Genomic DNA, 26356 nt, shown 5'->3' on the forward strand with positions numbered 1-26356 from the left:
TCGACGCCTCACAGCAGACTCCGGTGTATTTCTTGGTGCATTTAACATAGTTTCTGATCGTCTTCCAGCAAATGAGTGAAACAGTGACAGATCTTGCCTTGGGGGTGGTTTCTCCAATAGGTCTGGCAAGATCGCATGAAGAAGGGCTGTTCTAGTGCTACGTGATTCATTTACTGATGTGCGCGCCCGAAGCAGCAGCATCAGATGAAAAACGTGCTTGTGGATGTTGCTCCTAATACATGTGGATGTGAACTAGGGATTATGAATAGATCAATGAAACGTGTTGGGAGAGGATATAGTCGAGGCAGTATAAGGACTTGGCAAGTGGTCATTCCGGCGAGGACTGGATCAGGTGGTCAATCGCGATGAGCGTGAGGAATGTGAAATTACCAGCTGACAAAAATCAAAAAAAGAAATGTGTCTCTGCCCCTCAAAATACTATGCTGTCAGTAGTACCATTCTAGCTACTTTGATTTTCATAACTACAGATTTTTATCAATAATTGAAGACAATGCCCCCTAACTCCTGGCCTGTAAGGTGTCATCATTATAGTTTTGAGAGGATCCAGCCACAAGATAAAAGAAGAAAGACAAGCTGGGGGTGTTTCAGAATATTCTCACAAAAGGATATAAGAGAATTTATGCCTCTGAAAAGGACTCCTTATATCACAGCTCAAATATCACAGCTGTTGGTATAACCTGCCTTCTGCAGCTATCACACTTGCCTTCAATATCCACATGAATCTCATATCTCATATTGAAAAGATGGATTGACATTTAGTTCACTCAGCATTTCAACAATATGACATTTGCATTTTTATTCTCACTTGACCAGATCTGAGTGATGCTAGGCTCCTCGGCGATGCAGGTATACACAGGCATATTCTGAGAAGGAGCTGTGTCAACATTAGGGCGAGATCAGTGCGGCTTGGTTCCTCATTTAATTTCATGTTGCCCTGGATCTAAATCAACCTTGAGTTGTCCCTGAGTTCATTTCCATTGTCTGAAACATGGCTGCTTTCCTCCTCTGGGGAGCATCAACTTTGCCTGGCCAGGGTGCAGCCTGCATAAATTGGCCATTTCTGCAGGTAAGAGATAAGGGCAACAAAGGGAAACTCTAATTATCATTCAGTCTCTGTTAAAACCTCAGGAAAGGACTGCTATTGACAATTGTGTTTGCATTGTCACACTCATACCATTTAATATGATCTGAACTCCCTGAATGAGAGCATGGTTCATAGCCATAATACCTAGGCCACATCCTAAATGTGTGGCTCTTGCTGCCTTGCGTTCTTGTCGAGGACTTTGTCATGGATAGCTTTCTCTAATGAGAGAACCGCGCCTTACCTGGAACGAACCACAATCTGTATCTTGCTGGCAGTTAAAAGACATGGATGCGTCAGTTGTTTCATGACGAATTGATTTTAAGTTGAAAGCACATTATTCTGTCGGTGTAAAATCATACCTGTTGTAATTCCACAGAGGTTGAAATGACAAACAGTAGCTATGCTTATTTGAGCATAAGTGCAATATCTTGGCATCTCTTTCATGTGATTCACTTACCACTCTGCACAAGCATGATTAGAGGTGAGATTGAGTTGTTTATTATTCTGTTTTTGCACCCATTGCTGGATACCACACCTCGAGCATCACACTAGAATACTGATGGCAGTAAACACAAGTGATAGAATTTTCTTATAGGAAAGGCACGGCAGAGAAACAGTTCTGTCATAGCCAGATCAGACTGCTCCATAAGACAATGTGCATACATGCAAATTACATGTATGATATCACTTCTTCAGCCAGATGCTTACATAGTTGTACAGGTTTTTAAGAGGAATATCTTATTAATCATTTGCCAGTTAAGTTAAAATTTAAATTGCTGAAATTGTATTCTGTAACTCTAAAGAAAAAAAACAAAAACACTTTCTTATACCATCCCTAGTTGTCAAAGTAAACACAGATAAACATTTGTTAATTTCCAAAACTCTATATATCTCATTTTGGGGAAAAAAACATATTATTATCCTTGATCAATTAATATTTCTATAATACAGTCAGGATGCCCCTATAACCCACTTTTATGTCCACGACCTTGTCAGAATAGCCCCACAACCCTTTTCTGTCCTGACCCTGCAGTTGAAATACTATTCTAGTACACTGCAAAAAATATTAATCTTAACAAGTCATTTAATCTGATATTGAGACTAAAGATCCTAGAGAGAATCAGTATTTCCAATGCAAATAAACTTGTTTAATATAGGTGTTTTTTTCTCGATACTCATCGAGTGATACTTATCTCACAAAATTCCTGAAACAAGTGAAACTGCAGCCCATTGACAGAATTGTTCACTTGTTTTAAGAAAAAATAAGATTTTAAGACTGAATATGAGACTAAATGACTTAAAATGGTTGTTTCTTTGTACAGGGTATGACTAGAACTCGGCCTGCCACTAGTGGTGATGACTCCAGGATTTCTGTGGTTGACTCATTCTCTGACTCCTGTGACGTGAATCCTCCACACCCACCTCCAAGGCAGAGCTGCTGGCCGGCTATTGATGCATGAGAATAAGCCTTACACCCCTCACAAGCTTTGTTATTGTGATTTTACAGCTAGAAAAAGATATTTTTGTTAGATCAGCCATGGATTTGCATGTAAATGCAAAACCTCTAGGACCAATGAGTCAACATTTTGTCTCTGAATCAAAAATCAGGAGTCAAGCCTGACTCTCCAGAGTGCATGGGTTAAAGAGTTGATTTGTTTGCATTGGATTTTGAGAGAAATTCTCTGGGGCTCCAATGATGCGGAGCTAACGCAACCTGCTGCCAAATTCTCAAAAAACAAAACTCTGACTTGAAAACATTTTTGATTGTTTTTAGTATCCAAAGGAGTTTTAGTTGGTGGTCAGTAGGATAGGTTTAAAAAAAATCCTGACCTTGCACTGTAAGAGGTGGACAGAGACATCTGAGGGGCGGCAGCTCTCTGTTGACAAGGTGCCTTTAAAGAGTTGACGCAATTATGCACCTAAAACCTCTCAAATTACTTGCTCATCAATCAGTCTGGAAAACAAGCGTACACAAACACAGGAGGAATGTTAAACAGGAGATACACTCCAGAATAGAATTCACATATATCATCACTATAATTGTAAACAGTTACATTTGGACTTGTGAATATGATCATGTCCCTCCCAGTGTTAGACACAAGAGAACAAAGAAGAATAATCTGCGATGCATTAACAGGCAAAGCCTTGAGCTGCTTCACTGATAATGAATGAGAGGCTGATGTAGATACAGTGATGATGAGGGTTGAATCTGTGTATGTGAAGAGGTTTTCTGATGTAATCCCCATGGCATTTCAGTGAACTAATGCTCAATGGGTCTGAAATGTTAAACAAACACTATTAGTCCACAAGGTGAGTCTTCACTTTATTGCCTATATGTCACGGTTGCTGGTTTCGTCTCTTGTTCACAGCACACATTATATCCTGATTTACACAATACTAAAATACAAGCAGTTACACCACAGATTAGTTACAACATAAACCTATGTACCAATCAAATATTAATGCCTAGCTCTTAGGCAGAGATAAGGCAGTTGGAAGTGACAGAAAGTCACAGAATTGCTGTTAGTAACAACAAAACATACATGCAATGTACTTATTTCAGCAAGTCTATACAATTTCCCATTCAATCAAGTAGGTTTTATTTGCAAATCTGAATCACAAATTAGTCAACTATAATTCTAAGTGGCTTGTGCCAGCTGGAAAGCTTGACGTGTGGTAGCCATAAGGACAGATGACCCCCTTTAATATAGATTGGCTATTCATCTAAATAATGACTTTATGTCCAAACTAGTTAGGCTTAAATGCTCCACAACCTAACTTGTAGTTTCTGAGTCTCCAGTAAGAACTTGATACTCTTAACTTAGGAACAAACTCACACATAGCTGGTGAAAAAACTGTCTATTTTTTGGATGTTTCCACTCACAGTTATTGATAAAGTTTTCAAAGATCATAAGAATATCATATGGGAATTTTATTTAGGGGTGAATTTTTGATTCAAGCTTTCAAGGCTCGACAGTTCGACTGAGGGCATTTGGGCTCAAAGCTTAGCCACTCAATACAAATTTTACATTTGTTTTCAGCAACACAAAAAAACAATCACACCATTGAAGAGGCTACAAGCAATCTGTCACCCTGCTACCATATACAAGATTTTTTCTTGTGTAATATCCAAGTATTGTGTAAACTATACACGCTAATGTATTTCACTATTGGAATTTTAAGAGGAAATGCCAGCAACAAATATTTATTAGTAAAACCAACACGATTCGGCACGTGGCCTTCATCAGGGTTTGTAAAACAATTAATCCACAAGCCTATATAAATACATAAGACACACTAGAAGCAATTAATAGAAAATGAGGAAATGGAAATAACAGCCGATAGATTACTAACACATAGTCTAAATGAGCCATACAGAAACTGATGGTTTTTCTAATAGATATTTGTTCTCACTACTGAAAGTGTTGCTGGAATTTCCGGCCCATCCCACGCACATTGAAGTTACACCATAATACTTTTTCAACTGGAACGTTGGAGTAAACCAGTTCAGAATGAAATTTCACAAAGTCAAATACATGTTTAAATCTGTTTTTATGTTGGAAATGAGAAAAAAAAAAAAAAAAGAAACACTAGTCTCTGTGTTTGTACTGTATCGAAGAGTGAATTTAATTTGTACTAAAAAAGATCCATGTGTTATCAACATAAATATAACATGTGTGCCAGTTTATTTCTGGGCCTGTGTCTATATTTCACTGAGCAGAAACTAGCACACTGATGCACAAGGTTGTGCCAGATGCCTTGTCTCGCGCGTAGCTCAAGTGTCCCACATACAGTGTGAGAGAATTGCTGGATACAGAACTCTCAGGACCGGCACAGAAGCAGCAGGTTAGAAAAAAGTGCCTCCCCGGAGAAATGATTCAAGGTATTGGAGAGCCTGAGAAGCGAATAAAGTGAATGCAATTTCAAAGGGGAAATAATGGAGGTCATGGTGTTTGATGTTCCTATGCTGGCCATGAAAATAACTTGGTTGATGATGAAATCAATCACAGCTTCATGGGTCTGAATGTTAACAAAGACATGTTTAGTTTTCCGCATTTTTAATAAGACTGTTAAATCTAAGCTAGCCATGCATTGCTCCAGACAGAGTGAAGTGCAGTTATCTGCAACTGTGCCTAGTGATATCAGCTGACTGAAGGCAATAATACTTGAAATGTGATGGATGGCTGTTTTTTGTGCTATTCTCTTCTTGTGTTTTTGTTGTGATGAGTGAACACAAGGTCAAAATGGAGTTTATCCTCTGATATCACCTGCCAGTCCAGTCAAGAGGAATGCTCACTCAAGGTGACATTACTTTGGTGTCTGTACTTTGCATGCCACTATATCTTTCATTTCCCGTGAGCTTAAATTTACAACTTATCCTCCGACAGGAGTAGAAAACATCTCTAATATGACCCAGCCTGTGATCTTCCCCAGTAAACAAAAAGAAAAACTGCCTCAGCCACGACTGTGCTTGACAATCACAGGGAAAACAACAAACAAATGCTGTTTTTTTTTAGATTTTAAATACTAGACCTGGGTCAAAAGCCTTCGAAGACTTGCTTGCAAATTGCAAGTAATTGAGGAACCAGTGGAGCATACTGTACCATAAATTCAATGTTACATTTGTAATTACTCCCTTTTTTGTCTATTTTGTATGTGGGATTATTGTAAGGTCATGACTATTGCACATACATTGCTTGCAGCAATTAGGCGAAACAGCGATTATACATAATAACAAGAGCACTGTGATTTAAAAGTGCTCATGACATTTTATTCTGTCTGTAGTAGCACTTATGTGGTCCCTGAAAGTAATTTAGTATGCAACGGATCGATCACCATTGTCAAAAAGTCATTTAAATTAACTTCTTGGGCCGATCCAGCAAACTGCTTGTGAGGCAAGGGACTATCAGAAAATTAAAAGGGACATAACATTCCTCTGTGTTAAATTGAAACGGAAAAAAACTCAACGAAGCCAATGGCTATGCAAACATCCCAAGATGTTCCCTATCAGATTGGTTTTTGTCTTGGGATGTTTATCTTTTCACAAATTCAAACAGTGCAGAGTCCACTTTCCCCACATATTGTTCCATTCATCTGCACAGGGCTTTCCAGCTCATCACTCTCTTTCTGACAACATGTTCAGTCTTTCAAATGACTACTGAACCAACACTCTGGTTATAGTGTGCTTGCATGCAACTGATATAGTAGTTGCCCAAACCATGACAGACAAATTCATTTTTCAGTAAAACACTGTCCAACTCATCTATACTTAATAAGAACTCCAAGTAAAACCAAATTGACCCGGTTCTCTCTATTTGTCAGAAGAGACTTATAGTGGGAAGCAAATGTTTGATTCTCACTGAAAATAAGTCAATGCCCATGCAGTGCATGTCTAATTGCAGATGAAGCATCAAATTAAAATGCCAGGCACTGGTTAAAGAACGGGTGGCTGCAGAGTCCCACTGTTGTTTAAACATCTCAAGATTATGCTGTTTTCAAGGATGGCGTTGTGTAATTTGTGTAACAATATTACCACAGCAACACCAATTTATTCATTTCCTAAAACTTTCAGTGATGTTAATGTCATAGTGTTCACTACAAGGAAGACACCCTGCCGCCTAGCGGGGTGTGAACGCATATATCTCACCACCAATTAGTATTAGGCTGTACTGTAAAGTGACAGGAAACTAATTCACAAATACTGTAGCAACATGAAAGAGGAGGGAAGTCACCCGCAGAGAAAAATAAACTGTCAGTCCCATACAGATAGAGGAACATCAAGTGTTGTCTCTAAGGCATTCCAATTACTTCAAGGCTAACTGTGAACCAATAATAACTTCAGGGAACCTGAGAAACAAAACATTGTTAGCTAATTACACAAGCAAGTCATTTAGACTGATTGATGGAACATATTATCGTGTGCTCTCTCTTTCTCTCGCTTTCCTTGGCTCTCTCTTTCTCGCTAATTTTCTCTTCCATATAGAAGAGAATAGAATAGCATCTAGACTGCATTTCCTTTGGCAGCTGTCTCCATGACGGCCCACACTGACATAATGAGACACTCTCCCTGCTCAGCAGTAAAGCACAATCAACTGGTGAACAACTGGCACAGATTTATCATCATCAGCTCAGGACCAAAGCTCTATGTGAGAGCTGACATAGTCTACAGAAGCAGAACTGCAGGCGCTGGCATGTGCTGTGTAAGACAGAGGTCGACCAGTCTATTACTGAGGTGAGAAAGCAGCAATCACCGGGTGTGTTTACATTTCTAGATTAAGTTATACATTAATATTCCTGTGTTACTTGTCCTGCTATAGTATTCTGTTTTTGAACTGGCGCATGTAGATGCCGTATCCATCTACAATAACAGATAAGCTCATATGGTGATTATGAGAAATGTGAATATGATAGCTATGACGTGCAGCTATTAGCTTAGGCACTGAGGCATACCATTTCTAGTTTATTGTTGTTTTTGTTGTCTGTTCTGTTACTATGGTAATATTCAGAGTATTCTGTTTAGTCATGCATGCAGGGATATTTGTGATTTATGAAGATGCACATAAACAGCTTATCCTCAATACAAGTTTAATCGGGATTTGAACTATTGCTGTACAATACTGTAAATGCGCTCAAATGGATATGAATTGGTTATCACCAATGTTACTATGAATGTGAATACTATCTATATTACATGCAAGTATCAAATATTAATTTCTATCCATATCATTTGTACATAATATTATCCATATACTTATATGGGTATGGGTTTCTGATATTGGTTTGAGTTATTTTTTGGTCTTAGTGCTGTTTTTGGAGATAACCGAGCAAAACCTGGAATATATTCCATTCATGGGCTGGTAGATGTGCTTCAATTGAAAACGAACATTAGAAAGGTGTGACTGCACAAGCCTTTCAAAGTGCATTTGTCCTTTGTTTGTTCCCCAGACTTGAATGCACCACATCCTTATTGTAGCTCCAGACCATCCTGACAAGGCCACCCCAGATTTAGATATTTGATTCACTGGTAGCCCTTTATGAAATGAGTTGAATAAAAGAGGAATATATCACTCATTGGCTAACTTGTCACTGCAAGCACTAGTCACACAATGATCACATCTGAAATGGCAGTGGGGATGTAAAAGGTACTGGCACATTATTGCAACAATACTTGGTATCACTGAATTCTTGTTGATCACAGGCTTGCTAACACTTACTCAGTGGCAATCCATTAAAAGGTCTAATTTTGTAATATGGTTTTTGAAGAGCTACAGTTCACTGCAGTTCTCTGCTTCATGTAGCCATTAGCACACCCAGAGAAAGACTTTCAGGGTCTAATGGACTGGACCTTTAGGGTTCCAGAGACTAATAACCATATGGATGTATTAAATATGTTGTTTAGTTTGTTAAATCATGTTGTTCAAACCACATTTTAGCCAGAATCAGTTCCTCACTATTCCACATACATGTAAAGGATGGTGTGTTAGCCTGTTATTTTTGAGGTTCCATAGCATGATGTTTCCCCCTAGTGGTATGAGAATTAATATGATGGACAGACATCTGGTGAATATTGTTTAGTGCTGCCATGGGCTACATATCTACTGAAGGTTAAGGAAATCATATTTTCTTAAACAGCCATTGAAGAGCTATACAAATCTACTTTATTTGTGCAAATCTATGTTTACCTCACTGGGTTACAGTGTGTAGAATATTCTGCACAGAAATAAACAGTGAGTGTTTTTAAAGGGATAGATGTGATTGGACAACTCATTTGTCATTATTTGTGTGAATGTGAATCTTAATTAGAATTGCATGCCATGTTTAGAAAATGCTCGATGAACACTACTGAACTAGAAGGGCACTCGGAGAGCGCAGACCTCCGCCAAGGTTCGTGCTATTATTGCTTGTTCGTGAGTCGGATCCGCTACAAAATTTAATGGGTTCTTCCTTGGCCCATGCTACACCCTTCCACGAAGTTTCATGAAAACCGGGCCAGTAGTTTTTCCGTAATCCTGCTCACAGACAAACAAACAGACAAACAAACGGCACCGAAAACATAACCTCCTTGGCGGAGGTAATGAACACATTAGGCTGGTGGGTTAGGTAGGTGTGGCAGCTGGACACTCATAACTATCTTCTTTAAGGTTAGGTCAATCTGAAAGAAATCCCATGCAATGATCTTGGTCTAAATCATAGTGGGTATCCAAAGAAACTTTTGAACTGTTGAGGGGTGCAGGACCATCGTGTAGCAGCTGATAAGACTGGTACTATTGCGCCGAAATTGGAAACACTGGGAAAGATATGGCAGAATCTCTCATTGATGATTGAGGCACAAATGTTCAATTTATTGATGTACCCAATGTGGGTTTAATCAACAAGAGACAGAGAGATGTAAAGCTGTAAATAGGTCATAGACTGACCCATGACTGAATACTGTCACCACCAGCACAACCAGCTTTCCTTTGAATCATATGGAGTCTGAAGCATAAATGAACACTTACCATCTTTTCTTTTCTGGCACCCGCTTTGAAATCCCCTCCTGGAAAATGCAACGTTAGAAATTCAGGAAGTACCCAGTAATGTAAAAACAGTAATGCTTGACGGAGTGGCTGAATGGGCTACCGCCGCATGATACCATTTGCCAACACTTCCTTTGAAATAGGTTCTTCTATCTCTGATAAAACTCTCTCACACTCTCCCTCTCGCTCTATCATTATGTGTATCTTTAGACACAGTGAAGGCAGGAAAGAAATGTAACAGCATATAGCAGTAAATAAATAAGTTCAGTAAATTCAAAACCATGCAGGCAAAGGACTGTACACAGATGCCCAGGAAATTCCCCGGGGAATGTCCGCTCAACTACTGCAGCACCTCACTGTGCTCCTTTCTCCTCTTTGTCTAAGTCATACAGTATTTATCATTGCGTCAACTCATATTATTTGTATTTTCCAAGAAGAGGACAATACAGAAATGAAAATTAAATTGCTAATTACATATTATTGTTCTGATTTTGTGTTTAGGTGTATCGAATGGATTTTTATCTGTTTTGCAATCACTAAAATTTTCAGATTCATTTTGGTTTTAGAGAACTTTCAGAGAACAATGTGCTTTAAATCGCATTTAGTGGGTAGACATAAGCATGATTGGGCGCACATTCAATCTTCTTGCAAACACCACTTCCAAGATTAGCTGCACTGTTTTTCTTGGTTTCAAAACATTATCATGATGGTTAAAATCACTGTTTTCTAATAGTGTCACTGTAGAGGCTGACCTTGGAAAAAAAAGTCATATAATTTGGGTTGCAACTTGGTACCAGATATGTCTGCAGTCAGAGTAGAAGTCGTAGTTATCAATGACAACTCTCTCCAAATTTCCATAAAAACCATTACAGTTTGGGAAAAAAATGGTTATATTAAAGATAAAATCAGCAATTTATTTGACCATCCATATTTTGGGTATGTTTGCTAATGTTTTTGTTTGAGTTTGACTTGCAGATGGAAATGTTTTTTGGAATTTCCGAACCCGTTGTAACTCAAAATACAGGTCTATTTTACTGTAGTGAAATAGACTATTTACATTGAAAATGTAAACAGGCATTTTACAGCCTCAAAATACCCATAAAACAATGTGTCTGTCACAAACTGAAAGTCCTTGTATAAAAAGGTAAAGCAATACAATTATAAAAATAAAAACCATTACAGTTTAGAGTGGAAAAAAATACCTTAAATAAAAAAACAAACATAATCACTATGTAAACTAGTCTATGATGGAGGGACAGCATTTCAACATACTGTAATTTGGGGCTGAGCAGCTTTGTGGTTGTGATCCAAAACATGGACAGAGACTCTGATTTGAACAGCTTTGTGCCCGACACAGGAACAAGCATATGGCATCATTTGACATACAGAAAACCCTACAGTATCGCTGTTGTTCCAAACATTTTGAAATACATGATATGAGCAATGAAAATAGAAACATGCCTGTCTTTGATAAGTGAATCGAAGCAATTGGCACATTTGCACATCTGCACTGGCCTTCAGAATGATGAAATGAGGCAGCATATCAGCCATCAGTGATCAAATCCACCCCCACATTTAAGCTTGTGTTAGTAAATTTGCTTTCAGCATCAGTGTATGCACACATATTACAGGCTACTATGATGAGGTGACCAAAGACATAAAAACACAAATGCAGGCCCATGACAGTGGGTACAGCATATGTTTGAATAGTAATTACAGAGGAATAAAAATGCACCAGTGATAATATCCCATAATTTAGTAAACACTGTTGCTCTTGCCCCATGTCTGATGTGTCCACTACTATCCCACTGCTTCGCTTTGCTCTGATGTGGGAGTGAATGCATAATTAATATTAATATTCCTTATTGTAGATGATGCAGACCAAATTTCAGTGGTAAATGAACATAGCTGAAACTTCTACCTCTAAGACAAACTGTCAAGCGGAAAATAAATGGTAGTATTTTTTCCCACCAGCCCCACAATTCAAAGCTTTCAAAAGTCAATATCCACGCTTGGCAGTTCAGACAGAGATGAAGATGAGGTGCAAGTAGTATAAAGCACTGCATTGTGGGATGGGCCTGAAGCACCAAATGACATCAATCCAGAAGGCCTGCATCTTTATGCACTGGGTGCATTGGGGAATTATATCTTAAAGCCACGATGCCAAGAGGCCATCACAACATAACCACAACCACACAGTTAGCCATTTGTCAGAAATAAACACACCACCATCAGGTGCTGAGGCTAGAAATGACGTGTGCAGATCTGACTCATTTGTCAGTCGACTACTGATGAGCAGAAAACTGGCTTTATAACACTCATTTTCCATTGCCTGAGGAGGCAACCTGAGTGAAGTGCAATGGGAATTCAAATGTATAAGGGGTGTGAGCGCTGCTGTAGGTCATTAAAGTGAAGGCCATTTGGTTATGAATGAACACAGCGACCTGCCTGCAATGTGGTTTGCTAACAGACACACGCTTTCACTAAACTCTGCAGATGAATATACCTTGTGGCACAAATTATCGGGTCAACGGGCAACTATTTGACCTACAAGGAAAATATAAAGCAATGATGAAGGAAGCCATATTGTATTGATTGATGAATGCATTTTCCCTCTGTGTACAATTGGCTATCTGTCAGACCACTGCACATCACTGGGAGCACAAATATGACCTTCCTTCTTAATGCTTGCCTATTGTACTGCATGGCCTTGAAACCCCATTGGACTCCATGCCTAAAATAAAGTTAGCGACTATGCAATTTGCAAACTGTAGTCCCAACGCAAATTACAAGGACTAGATAATCAAAGGTGGTCATGACAACTTAATCAGGGAATGGGTTTGGTAAATTGTCCTCTATTCAAGAGATGGCGTGTTGTGGTAAGCTGTAACAGATGTTTGAGAATTCTGCTCAGCACTTCACAGTGAAGAAAAGACACCTAATCCACTCTCTTCTAGCTTTTATCTTTACTATCAGAAACATTTAGGTATTTACATTGATGCAAATGAGTGCTGCTCTTAGCCTCATTTTCCTGCAACTGAATAGAAAAGAAATAATGGCATGAATTTGATTATGAGGCTCAATCCACCATTAGTTATCACTGATGGTGCTTCCTTGGCAGCTTTCCTTGGAAACTATTTGTTTTCTCTTCAGGGTTTGGCCCTTAGTCAGCTATTATGTAATTTGTAACAATCCTTCACTCCTGTCTTATTTACTTTCATACATTGCAGGCTCATTTGAAGCTGACCTTAAGAATTAAGAAAAGGAATTAAGAAATGACTGTGACAAATCTGCATGCACTAATTAAAATCAGCAGCTCTTGAGTTTTGTGTTAAAATAATATAGCATATTTTGAGTTTGCCTTCAGTTACAAATTTTAAAATGTTTAAGAAAAGCAATATTAAAGCAGGCCTGTACATTTGAAGTTGAAAAGCCATGTACTTCCCGATGGGCATGTTCCCTTGATTGAGAGATGTATTTAATTGATTTTATCTTGCATATTTTATTATGCAGTTTGCGGTTTCTTTCAACTGTGTTTGCCTGATTTACTTTCACACAATGAAATGCTATTCCATGTTGAAATATTTCAGAACATTTTTTTTCTTTTTTTCCTATATATTGTAAATCATAAACAATTGTATGATTTGTACACGAATGCTAAAGCTACATAATAATATAAACAGTATTCAGGTCGATTCTTGTCAGAGTAGGTTTTAGCTTTTTAATACATCAATGTCTCATCAATAAATCACCCAGGGCCAGACACAGCTCTCACTTGCCCTACATATTCATGGTTGAATTAAACTTTGTAACATTGATGAGGTCTGATAAGGACAATGCAGTCGGGCCTTGTCTACCCCAGAGTGTATTCAGATGACAAGTTATATGAGAATACCTATGAATTTCACCTTTTGTATATTTTATCCTTATGCCCTAGCTAGAACAGCTCAGTTTTTATACTACGCCTGAACATTTTCTGTCCCTCATAGCTGCAAATGAGACTGTAGAATTTGTCCCGCAACCTATTCTGCCTTGTACAGCGTTGTGTACTACATTGTGAATTATTTAGAAGAGTTGGAGGTGTCTATGACAGCACCCTGCATGATTTTCTAGGGATAATGGTACATATATTTTCTAGTTGAGAACCAACACCATTCCCTCATTTGCATGCAAAAACTCAACCAACCAACCTATGAGTCTTCAAAGCCAGTCTCCTAGGTAATGGAGCAGCTCTAGATTTCACATCTTAACATCACTGACGAGTCTTGATCATGTACTGTAGCTACCAGCTTTGGAAGAGTTGTTCTTGTTTAGCAATACAGATTGGACTTTCTTAGGCGATACGAATAACATTTGAACTCCTACACTGAGTTCTATTTCTCTTAAGTGAAACATATTATCTTATCTCAGTATATCATTCATATCAACATATTTGAGAAGCAAAATATCAAACATGACAGAAGAATAAATTATAATTCCACTTTTCTTTGTTTCAATCACGGATTTATTGGAAAAAAGAAACACATAGCGTCATAAGCTATACTCAAGCTCAAATAATAATAAAGACATAAATAAGACATGACATATATATATATATATATATATATATACATAATTTATTTCATCAAAGAAAAACATGTGCATCTGTTGCCCATGTAGCAACAACCAGTTTTACAAATATTTACATCTTTGTGCTTCAGCATTCGGTCCACATCTCAATTAGCTTTTCAACACAGTTTATTAAAAAATAGTTGCAACCTCTAATGCAGTTGCCACTGTTACAATATTTGGACTCTGCTTGCGGATTTCACCACCTCCAACAGCAACCTCCCGCTGCTGCTGAGGGAAGTAGGACGGGAGGGTCCCGGTCCTGGAGAAGGTCTGCATGGCGCTCCTGGATTTGGGGCGATTTGTGCCGTATCCAGAGTCTTTCCAAGAGTGGGGGTAGGCATGAGGACTGTTGAAGACTGACGCTGGGGAAAAGCCTATTGTGTACGCATTGTCTCCGGTGGCTCTGAAGCTCTGGGTTGGTACCACGCAGTAAGTGCCTTGCCAATCCCCAGATAAGGTGTTTGCAGCACTGGATGAACCTGAAATTGAAGGGAAACAGATACTTAATTATAAGGGGGAGACAGGTTATGTTACATTAAACTCAGTATTTAGATGTTATGTTACAGTAATGTATCTGTCATATCATTGTGGTGATTATTTGATGGTGTATTAATTTCAAAACACTCACTCTTTGGCCCAGGCTGGAAGGTGCTGAAGTTCTTCTTGCCTCCATCGCCACTGATGTCAGAGTCGCTGTCATTGAAGTCACTGTCCCCTTTGCCGCTGTCCTTCACGCTCAACTGGTCAGTGATACCAATGCCACTGTGAATACAATCAACACATATGAGCCACCGCTGCACCGCTGTAGTTTGATTATTGATGTTGTCTTTTTTTTCCACTTATGAGGCCTGTCTGCTGCTACCCATCCATGCTCGCTCCACAGGCATGCCGCAATTAAATGTATGCACGGTGCATGTTAAGTACCTTATGTGCAGACAGTTTTGACTGTGAATAAAGCATGTCCTATCTGAGAGGAAAAAAAAAAAACACATTCACTAGTGTTCTTACCTCACTTGCAAGCAGTATTTGTCACCTTGCCACACAGATGTTGGTTGGAAATGCTTGGAGGGCAGGAACATCTAAGAGAACAAACAAAATGACAGCAGGGAGCTTAGTTTCCATTTCTGGCACTAAGATCAAGGCAGCGCTTGGGAACATCACATGCATATTTAAAAAAAAATAAATAAATAAAAATACTGCAGTAGTTGACTCACCTTTGTCTCTGAGTCCCCACTCCTCTCCTCGTACAGGCAGGAATCATCCAGAGATGAAGCAGTCCGCTCATGGAAGAAACCTCGTTGACCACCATATATGTTTGGTTCTGTGGAGCTGAGCATGGGAACGGACCTGCTGTCAAACAGGCCGTGAGACACTTCTCTCTTGGAGCCGTGGTTTGTCTCCCCGCGGTTCAGCTTGCATGTGACAACAACAATCACTATTGCAATCAGCAATAATGCACAACCCCCACTGAGCATAATGATGACTATTAGTGAGCCATCCAGGCTGGAGTTTTCCTCGTCACTTGACCGTAACACAATGACAACTTGGTCTTCGGAGGGCTCTGTGTCTGAAACAACAAACCTAATAGTGGCACTAGTGGAGAGGGGGGACCTGCCATTGTCACTCACAGCTATTTTCATTTCTAATACGTCTCCAATTTCAGCTGCCAGCCATTGTTTTAAAGCAATCTCTCCAGTGTCTTTGTTCATTGTAAAAAGCTTTGGGTCACCTTGCACAATTCGGTAAGAGAGCTCCCCATTCACTCCCTCGTCCTCGTCTTCGGCCTCGACGCGAAGGGCCAGATACCCCACTGGTGCGTTGTAAGGCAGAGGGATGTCAGCTGAGTCATTTTTAAGGACAGGGAAAGTGAAGTATGGGTAGTTGTCATTTTGATCAACAACTCTGATCCTGATTGTTGATGTGCTCGACTGTGGAGGGGAACCTTTGTCTTCTGCTTGGATGATCAGTTCAATCTGCTGAAGAGTCTCGTAATCTAAGGATCTTAAAGTATACAGTGATCCTGAGAGTGAATCTATGGAAACATAAGTGGACACAGGGGCTCCTGATATCTCTGAATCTATGAGTTTGTAGGAGACTTTGGCGTTCTTTCCCATGTCAAGATCACGGGCCACAACAGTGGTTACATATGAACCTGGGATATTATTTTCCATGACTGAAACTTCATAAACTGGCTTACTGAAGAGAGGGGGGTTGTCGTTCTCGTCTGTCACACGGATAGTGTACTGTCTGACAGTTTTGAAAGGAGGACTTCCCAGGTCTTCTGCCACCACAGTCAGGTTATACTCCGGGATCCTCTCTCTGTCTAAGGTAGTCGTTGTAACAATCATGAACGTGTCCCCGTAGGCCTCCTGGAGTTTAAAATGCTCGTGCCCGTGGAGGCTGCTGCGCACGTAGCCGTTGGAGCCGGAGTCTCTGTCCGAGGTGCTGATGAGAGCCACGAAACTCTCCGCGGCCGCAGCCTCGGTGATGTAGGCGACCCCGTCACTGGAAGAGGTCATCGGTTTGACGCTGATTTCTGGCGCGTTATCGTTCACGTCCACGACATCTACCACAACTTTGCAGGTCGACGGGACGGAGTTCTTCCCCAAGTCGGAGGCTTTGATGTTCAGCTCGTAGGATCTTCTCTTCTCAAAGTCAACCAACGCCTTTAAGGTCACGTCACCGGTATATGGGTCGACGTAGAAAAGGCGCGCTGCTTCTGATGATGTCCCGACAAACGCATACATCACCTCGCCGTTGACGCCGTCGTCAGGGTCAAAAGCGTGCACTTTGAGCACGCGGTGGCCCACTGGAGAATCCTCATTCAGCTCAACCTTCAGTGAGTTGTGTTCAAACGTCGGGCTGTTGTCATTAAAGTCCAGCACTTTGATGTTCACGGTCATTGAACCGGACTTGGGTGGCACTCCGCCGTCAGCTGCAGTGACTTGGACCGTGTAGGAGTCTTCCACCTCTCTGTCCAGCTCCTTCACCAGCACCAGCTCAGCATACTTCACCCCGTCTTCTCTGTCGCGCACTTCAACAACGAAATGGCTGGAGGGGGATATATTGTAGCTTTGAATGTAGTTATTACCCACATCCTGGTCGAGAGCAAGTTCTAGTGGGAATCTTGAGTCCAGCGGAACATTTTCCAATATCTCCAGGTGTGTCTCGTTGCGCAGAAACACGGGGAAATGGTCGTTGATGTCCTTTACCTCGATCTCAACGTGGATGAGCTGAAACTTTTCTTTGGAGAAGGCCACGATGTCGAAGGTGATAAAGCAACGCGGAGACCTGGGGCAGAGCTCCTCTCGATCAATTGTTTCCCCGACAGTCAAAAGCCCATCAATCTCCCTCATTTGAATCACAGACGAGTTTGTCTCTTGCATGAAGCGGAAAGACGTTTCAGGGTCATCAGCTGGATCAATCTTTAGGTCCTGGGACAAATTTCCTATCTCCGTCCCGGGCGCATCCTCTTCATAGGTGAAATACCTTGTAGTTGTGCACTGAACAGTGTATATCAAAAAAACAAGCACCGCACACTCTCCAACTCCTCTAATCTTACAAAATCCCATTTTGAAGGGCTATAGTAGTGTAATGCCAAAAAGACTCATAAATGATGCAAACAGGCAACGAGTTGCTATGTCAGGTCGAATCACAACTGATTTCAGCACTGACTTTGCTGTTGGACTATAAGCCCTGGTGTATGCAAATAGGTTGCCCCATCGACCAATGGCCTTCCAGTGGTCCAGCAAACGGGAAACGTTTGTCTCTGCAGCAAATTGCTGTTGCCCCCGAGTTGGGTGCAAATGGCTCTTCAGACAAACTGATTGAGGATCTTTAATCAGGATGATAATACTGTTACCTAAAGAAATCTGCACATTGGCAATCAATTAAATAACACTATAGAGGTCTGAATTTACATTTCAGTAGGACCACATCACATCAGAGGCGCTGGAAGCCTAGCTACCTGTTGAAAGGTTGAGAGATAGGTTAGCTGGGCTGTCACCACAACCACACAGTCCAATAGTTTAAGAAATTATGCAGCAATTGCTGTGATAAGAGACACGGATGCAAAGAAAAAAGTGTATGCCAGGACTATACCTGGGGTCAACACAGCAGCAATCATCATGTGCACTAGGTACATAATGGTACAAGGTAGATAATGGCGAAATGTACTATTCTTACTAGTTCAATACTTTTCGTGTTTTGGTAAAATGTAGGGAGAAGTGGTAAAAGCAGTAGAAAATGCAAAGTAGTTTGAATTACAAATGATCCTTTTGTAGAGACACATACAAAAGGAAAGCACATATACATTGTACTATCATACAAAATAGAAAATAGGATCCCATCTCATCTATGACACTGTGTATGACACTCACATATCCTCATTTGACATGTAGGCTGAAAGAAACCTAAAGTATGAATCCAGAAATATTCTTCTAACAATGTATTTTCTCTCAATCTAGTCCATATGCTGAACATGATGTTTTCAAATAAGGAGGAATTTAGATGCAACTACAATATAGCAATATAAAGAAAAACAACACAGCCAGACAAGTGTCATTTCAGGTGCCAAGAAAGTACCAGCTAGTCTAGCATACTGATTGAGTTGGTATCAGCCTGTAAGTATTTGGGTTTCTTAACTGATGATCGTTTATCGTTTAAACTTCATGTTGATTGCCTTGTTTTGCCTTGCCTTGTTGATTGAAATAAGTCCTGCTTCTCCTATAATTCCAGGAAAAGATTGGTTGCAGCCACGTTTTTGCCTTTGCTTGATTTTGGTGATGTGCTATATATGAATGCCTCAGCTCAGTGTTTGTGCATGTTGGACACTGTCTATCATGGTGCACTTAGGTTCATTACTGGATGTAAAACACTCACCCATCATTGCTGCCTGTGTGCCAGAGCAAATTGGCCATCTCTGCCCATGCGCAGACTTAGCCACTGGTGCACTTTTATTTACAAGTCTATTGTTGTTTAGCTTCCATTTTACTTGTGTGTTTATATATCTCATAACCTTGGAAACTATGGACCTGTACAAACTGTCTGTCCCTAACATTCATGTGAGCTTAAGGCTTTTGTGCTTTCTGCTCCTTCTGCATGGAATTTGTTGCAGGATGACTTGGGTCTGTTTGACTTGATTTCAATGGGAGAATTCAAGTCACTAATGAAGGTCCTGGAGATTAACTCTATTGGGCAGTGTCTCTTCTTTGATTAATCTCAAAATAGGTACATGTATTTTTAAGTTATTTGTAAGTTTATAGGCTGTTTTTTGTATTGATTATTTGCTTGAATTGTCTGTGTGTAACTGTATGAATGTGAAGCACGACGCTGCTGAAAAAGAGTATGTGTGCACAGTGAGCCTATCTTGGGTAAATAAAGGATAAATAAATAATAATAATAATACATTTGATTACTGTTGTGTTTTGGATACCAATAACTTACTACAGGTATCTTTCCAACTTTGAATTGAACTGAATTTATAACCAAGGCCATAGTCTGAACTGCAATAAATACTGAATTGCACCTTTTCAACAATGCTGTTATAAAACACAGGCCTTGGAAGCTGTCATTTGTGTAGCGCTGAGAAGAGTAAACTAGTCTCAGTGACCCCCCCACCCCCCAACCCACACACACACACACACACACACACACACACACACACAGCACCACTACGAGCATCAGCTCACAGCGTGCTAACAAAAGACCATAAGTCCTATCAACCAGACTTTTGTCAACCATATGGGTGATTAGCTTTTGTTGATTAAAAGGCGTCTCTGTTTCCTTCAAAGAGCTCTTGACACCTAGCACAAGTTTGGGCTAAATCTGTCTGAGCCCCCAAGAGGGCACATACAGGAAGGTGTTAAAAACCACACACCCTAAAAGAGCCACAGTGACTGCGGCACTTGGAACGTGTCAGTCAGCTAGAGGTGATAAAGCTTTGTGATGCCCTATTTAAAGTGTTACACAAGCTCAATTTTGCCATTACCGCTATTCTAAAATACAGAGAAAGTGAAAATTGATTTTTTTTCTGGATGAGGTGGTCCGCTATTGTTGGCAAGAGCTACACTGTTGACAAAGAACAATAATAAACTGCTGAGACAACTCACAGCTGAGTGGGCCTATGTTTTATGTATCCTATACAAAACTTGGAACCCACTTCGGTTTGATTACATTACATCAGAGGTGGGTGCTTAGTGTTTGTTCTCAGATCTACCAGACACCGAATCAACAAGTGATTTTGCTAAACCCTATTATTATGCCAATCAGCCTGAAATAGGGTTTATTAATGCGCTGAGCTAAGGCAGGCCAATGCAAAGCCTAACTTAAATGGACTTCTATTACATTTTCTACCGCCTTCACTTGTACTGACCCTGTTTACCCTTTAAGATCAGAGGAGTGAGGAGTATCCTGATGAAGAGTGTAAAAGTGTAGCACCAAATAATATGAATTATCTCTAAATATCCCTCACAATCGACTTCTATCTTGATTACTTTTATTTATTTATATTTTTATCTAATGCTGTAAATAAGATCACGCTGAAAATAAGAACATTGAGCTAACATTAGGGGAGGATTAAAACATACTCAAGATATTTTCCTACCATTACCCAGACACGCAAAGCCTGCAGCACAGTGGCCCCATGCTGGCTGGGTGTTGAAATCCAGGATTTTATGGCTATGAGGAGTCAGTAGGTAATACAGAATTATTAGCCAAATTAGTTGTTTGCCACTAAGAGGATTAAGGTTTAATCTTATCAAATGCCTCACGCCTTTACCACTTTGTGTAGCCACGATTTTCAAGGTTAGGTTACCACCAAACAACAGCAAATGAAAATATTTCAATCCATATCTAAAATTAAAGCACAGAACATAACAATTAAAACAGCTGTACGGGTAGCATGCCGATTGGTCCGTTTGCTATTTTCTTCATGCAGCCTACTTTAAGTGGGAGCTAATTGCCATGATATAAAACATAATCTACTCATGTCCAAAGTATTTTTGTAATCAATACATCACTGCAAGGTCACCAAAGGTATCAAAGCTTGGCTAACATAGGAGTGATACTTGTTTGTCACTTAAGTCAGGTGATTAATGCAGATCACGGCTTGATTAAGACGTGTGTGGTGACAGTAAGAGCATTACAGCAGATTAATGGCTTTGGCCATCTGTTCTCTTACTGAGGTGATTTTAATTAATGGTAAGAATATTGTTAATCTTGGCTTGGCAGTCAACATCACAGTAATCACAATGATGGTCAGAAATCAGTCTCATGTCAGCCTTCTATAGTTAACAACCAGGGCCATTTGAGGACAGTTTGAGCACTGGCAGCAAAGCATCTCTCCTACCTCATGTGCCACCAGGTAGCAGCCAGGGGAAGCTTTTGGTGACACTGGGAGCAGTAATCCTGGCATATGCCACTGGGAACAAATGTCTCAAAAGACCACCTTTTGGATAATAGCAACTATGTCACCCACTGTTAGAAAACTGCCAGCCAGTTTTCATTTTCCTCGTTTCCCATGCAGTCCTCAGTTATCTCAGTAAAAAACACTTTTATATATTTATTTTCTGTGGTGAGAAAGCCATATTAATGTGTTTAATATTTTCTATTTTCTAGGTTTTACAATCTAATTTTGTCAGCCTTTATGAGTATCCCTTATTTGTATTTTTTAAATACAAATAACACCTAGGCTATATCAGTTGTAGTGATCAAGAGCTGAATTGAGAAAATTAGATTATTTTCATTCAAGTGTTTTGATTGCAATAGATACTTTAACAAAGGAAAGATATCACTAGCATTCACAATACAGAATATGCTGACTATTTATTGGTAATTTAGATAGGTGCAAACTTATAATGGACGGCTAAAAAACCATCCAGACATTTTCCAGCCATCCCCTTATCAGTTTCCTCATCTCACTTTAACCTTAGGTGCTCTAATAAACTGGGGGGTATACATGTCACTGCTCTGACCGTGAGGGTCATGTGGAGAGTTTAATCTAGGCCATTTGGGCTGTCTGAAAGGCAGATAAAACAAGATTATCCTGTGCTTGGTGCTGGCCCTCGGTGAGACAAGAGGGTGGAAGCATGTGAGCAACAGCTGTGGAGGTGCCAGATACTCAGACTGGCTAGTGGTCCCTGTTGCTTTTGGCACCTCCCATGGCGCTACAAGCAGCAGATAACCCCCCCCCCCCCCCCCCCCCCCCCCCAACCCCAACCACAGCTCATCCTCACAGCTCTCCAACTGATTACAACTGGCCAAATGTTTAGCATACTGTCCCTAATCACACATTGCATTCTGTCACAATATGCTCCTAAATAGCTTTAAGAGCCATATAAGTCACAAGGGTACTTGTAGCCTTGATGTTATTAGGTCTGGTTGTTTTTTCTTCTTCTTCTTTGCCTCAGCTCTCTAAGTAAATGCATTCAGATCATTTCAGGAGGGATGAAATCTCCTTTGCAGCTCCTGAATTTAGGACATGTGAAGGAAAACTTAAAAAGATATTTGTAAAACAAAGATCAATTATGGTAATAAAATGCATAACATAAGAAAATCATGAAATTGTCTTACTATTTTATGATAAATTAATTAGTCTATTAGGGCCAAGCATGAATAATGCAGGGTTTCCCTGTAATTAGATCTCGGTGGACTCTACATGTTTCAAACAAATCCAGAACATTAATATGGATGCAGTGTAAACATGTTTCTAGGATTTCTTCATGTTGGCCACAAAAGGCTGAGTCTATTAAGAAATTTGGAAAGACAGATTTTGTTGTTTAAATCTCCTGAAAGCCGAGGCAGATCAAAAGAGGTATTAGTATTCTGAGACAAATCATGTTTGGCTGAGGTTCCTGTACCCCCACTCGACTCCAACCATTCCCCACTGTGGAACTAACGCTCACTGCCTCAGAATCATTTCAGCAACAACAGTTGCTAGCTGCACTCGATTATGCATAAGCATTTTGAATCAGCTTTGACCATATGTACAAAAAGGTATGCTAACTACATGCATATCAACAACGCTGCTCCACATAAGCCTCTTTTTCATGATAATGTGATCACCGAGTGAATAAATGCCTATCTTACCAACTTGATGCATTTATAACAAAATGCCAGTTTAACAATCATCGTGACAAAAAGCAAAACAAATGCTGGAATATAGGTAAATTATTTTAATAAGGGGAGTCCACCCTCAAGGTCTGGATTGAAACCAGGGATGAGAGTGCCATCTACAGGTGGAAACTTTACCATGTTGGCATCCAATGACATGGAAGCAATAACAAATCCTCCAAGCATGTGCACTTTTATATAGTATACATTTCACACAGTCACCGATCAATAGCCCTCTGACTAGTGAATGATGAATAAATGTTTAAGGCACCTGTTTGAGGGAACATCTGGTCCTGACAGAGGCTGGAACAGGCTAATTAGATGGATACTAGCAACCTAAATTGTGTGCTAAACACTTGGATTCAATTTGAAATCAGCTCCCCTGCTCCTACTGTGGTGTGAGACCTTGCTGTGTGCTTTTTACTTTCTGTTTCTGGTAAAGGATTCCACTAAGGGTTTCAATCCAATTATGATGACTACTTTACATTTCATGCTTCTTATTGAATTTCAGCACCTCAAGCTACATGGATGAGGACCCTGAAAATCAGTACACATTTGTTTCTTTTTACCTCCAGTTATGTTCTTTAGAGTATGTGTTGATTGCAGGCACATATTTTACTTGACATATCCCTATCCAACTTTCATTTTGATTTTCATTTCCCACGTCTCCACTGAACTGGTCATTGTAGATACTGGAGTACTGCAAATCCTTGTTTTCAACGTGTCTACAGCGTGGATGTTCATACTTGCAATTCATATTCCCGTGGCTTGTTGGCAGTTACTATATCAGGCGGGGTAAATCAGAATTTGCTTGGTAGTCCAGGCTGTGAATAAATTTTATTCTCTGTGGGACGGTTATATTATTCAAAGCAGGGAAGATAAAGTATAGCTTGCTTGCGCGTGTCTGTGTGTGTGTTTTTATGGGTGTCTGTATGTGTGTGAGATTATGTGTGTCTGCGTGTGTGTGTGTGTGCGTGCGTGTGTACGTGAATGTTAATTTGTGTCTTTTCAAGGACCAGGTTCCTCTCCCCCTCCTTGAATATATTTCACATCTCCATATTCCCATCCTAGAATGCTGCCTCCTTGAAGCAATTTCCTCTCAGCCATTATCTGATGGGTGAGAACTGCTTCCCATTGGCAGGGGCAGATGACACTTGGGCTGGGTAAGAGCTGGCTGTTAAACGTAGGACTGGCTCCTTACCAAGCCCCAGTCTGCCTGGTCTTGACAGCCCCCACAGGGCCGGCCACTGGGGGCAGACTGTTGGGCCAACTGGCCACTGAGGGGTGTAATCACTCCCTCTGACATATTTGGCACAAGCTATCCATTTGCTCGACAACAAAAAAAGGCCTGTGTGATCCCCTTGCTTAATCCTGTAAGGCCAGGAGATGGCAACATTGAGGTGGGAGATACACGCTGGAAACATTTAAACCTTGTTATGGGTTTCATAGCATGAGAAGCCACAGGGAGCTAGAATTAAAAAGTCATGAAGTTTTTGGAGTTTAAATCATCTGACAGTGGATAGAGCTCATTTTTCTTGATGAGGCCCGTAATGATTTTCTATATTTCTGTACATTTAAAGTACAAATTCATAGATAACAAACATCCAGTTGTTCAAAAGGCAATGGTAAAAGATTGGTTGCTGAACCCAAAGACAACACTCCCTGTAAAATTCCCCTTACATTTTCCCTGTCTTTACACAGAATAGTTTAAAATTAGGAATGCAAAATTGCAACAAATGCACATTAGAGAATTCCTAGTGTGTGCAGTGTGTGTGTGTGTGTGTGTGTGTGTGTGCGCGCGTGTGTGTACAGTGTGCGTGCATGAGCGTGTGCGTGCATACACACAAGTATGAGTGGAGCAGCGAGATAGATTAATGTTGAGGGGCATCAGCTTAGAGGATGTTTTGTTTCCCCACTGTGTGCCGAGTGCAGAGGGGAGTTAAGGGATTCCAATCTGGTCGTCGAGTCCTGCGGTGCAAAGAATGTTTGGAGTGTGCTTGGTGATAGCGGACTCCATTACAGGGCTGAGTCTCAGGGTAGCCTGCCATTGTGCCGGCTAGCAAGGAGGTTAATCAGATCCCAGCTCCATTATGAATGCCAGTTATTTCTAAAGGGCTCTATGAATAGAATACTGTAAGCTCTCGTAAAAATGAATCTCAACTCTGCGCTTTCATGGAACAAGGGCTGATAAAGAATAGTGTTGGTGTACATTTAAAGAGATTCACTGTTCTTCAGAGCAAAACCAAATGAGTGTTTTATGGAGGCCTACTTATTAATTATCTGAGATTAAGAAATTCTCTTTCCAGCTCTGCAGCTATATTTCCCATGTCTGCTTTGTTTGCTGTCAAGGGCAAATGAGCTTAATTGATTTTTAAAGTATTGAATTAATTTCACATTGTGGTTCAGTGATATAGGATTTCACAAGTCGGTTAGTGTGGCATCAGTTTTTCCTCGCTGCTTAAAATCAGGGTCAAAATTAAACCATAGGCAAGTCCTCCTTTAATACACTTTTAAAAGCACACTTTTAGGCTTTATTGTATGGGAACTATCGTCTGTACTTTGTTTGTATTGTTATCCTGTGCATTTGCCCTTTTGCATGTCTGTAGTAGCATATTTGTTGGTATATTGGTTTTGTTAGTATGTTGGTATATTGGGTTGGTAGCATAGTCATATTTCTAACCTTCCCTATATCCTAATCAGGGTTCATATCCCCTACCCTTTACCCCTCTCTCACACATACACACACACACACACACACACACACACACACACACACACACACACCTGGTTGTAGGTAGTGTCCTGAGAGCAGATATGGAGGGGTTTGGTTCCAGGAATGCACTGTTGAGCCTTTTTGAGGTGCTGTGGGCCAAACTAAACAATACATTGGTAAAGGAAGGTGCCCACTTGATAACCCCAGTGACATACCTGCACTCACACATTCAACCCTGTAACATCTAGATTAGGCGGCCGCTGAATGGTGCTGCCTGTGTGATGCTCCTGTAGATTTATG

The 26356-nt window shown here is 40.3% G+C and overlaps 1 protein-coding gene across 1 annotated transcript; it reads right to left on the reverse strand.

The window, feature by feature from the left end:
* Positions 1–328: 328 nt before the first annotated feature.
* pcdh8.1 (protocadherin 8, tandem duplication 1) lies at positions 329–24649 on the reverse strand. Its single transcript, XM_071927008.2, has 7 exons — positions 24545–24649; positions 15447–17735; positions 15241–15311; positions 14861–14994; positions 14404–14711; positions 827–884; positions 329–393 (listed from the first exon to the last, which is right to left on the reverse strand). Exons 1-7 carry the CDS (start codon positions 24647–24649, stop codon positions 329–331), a joined length of 3030 nt encoding a protein of 1009 aa, XP_071783109.2.
* Between the last annotated feature and the right edge of the window lie 1707 nt (positions 24650–26356).

This window comes from Centroberyx gerrardi, chromosome 10 (genome assembly GCF_048128805.1).
Source record: "Centroberyx gerrardi isolate f3 chromosome 10, fCenGer3.hap1.cur.20231027, whole genome shotgun sequence".
Taxonomy (NCBI): Eukaryota; Metazoa; Chordata; class Actinopteri; order Beryciformes; family Berycidae; genus Centroberyx; species Centroberyx gerrardi.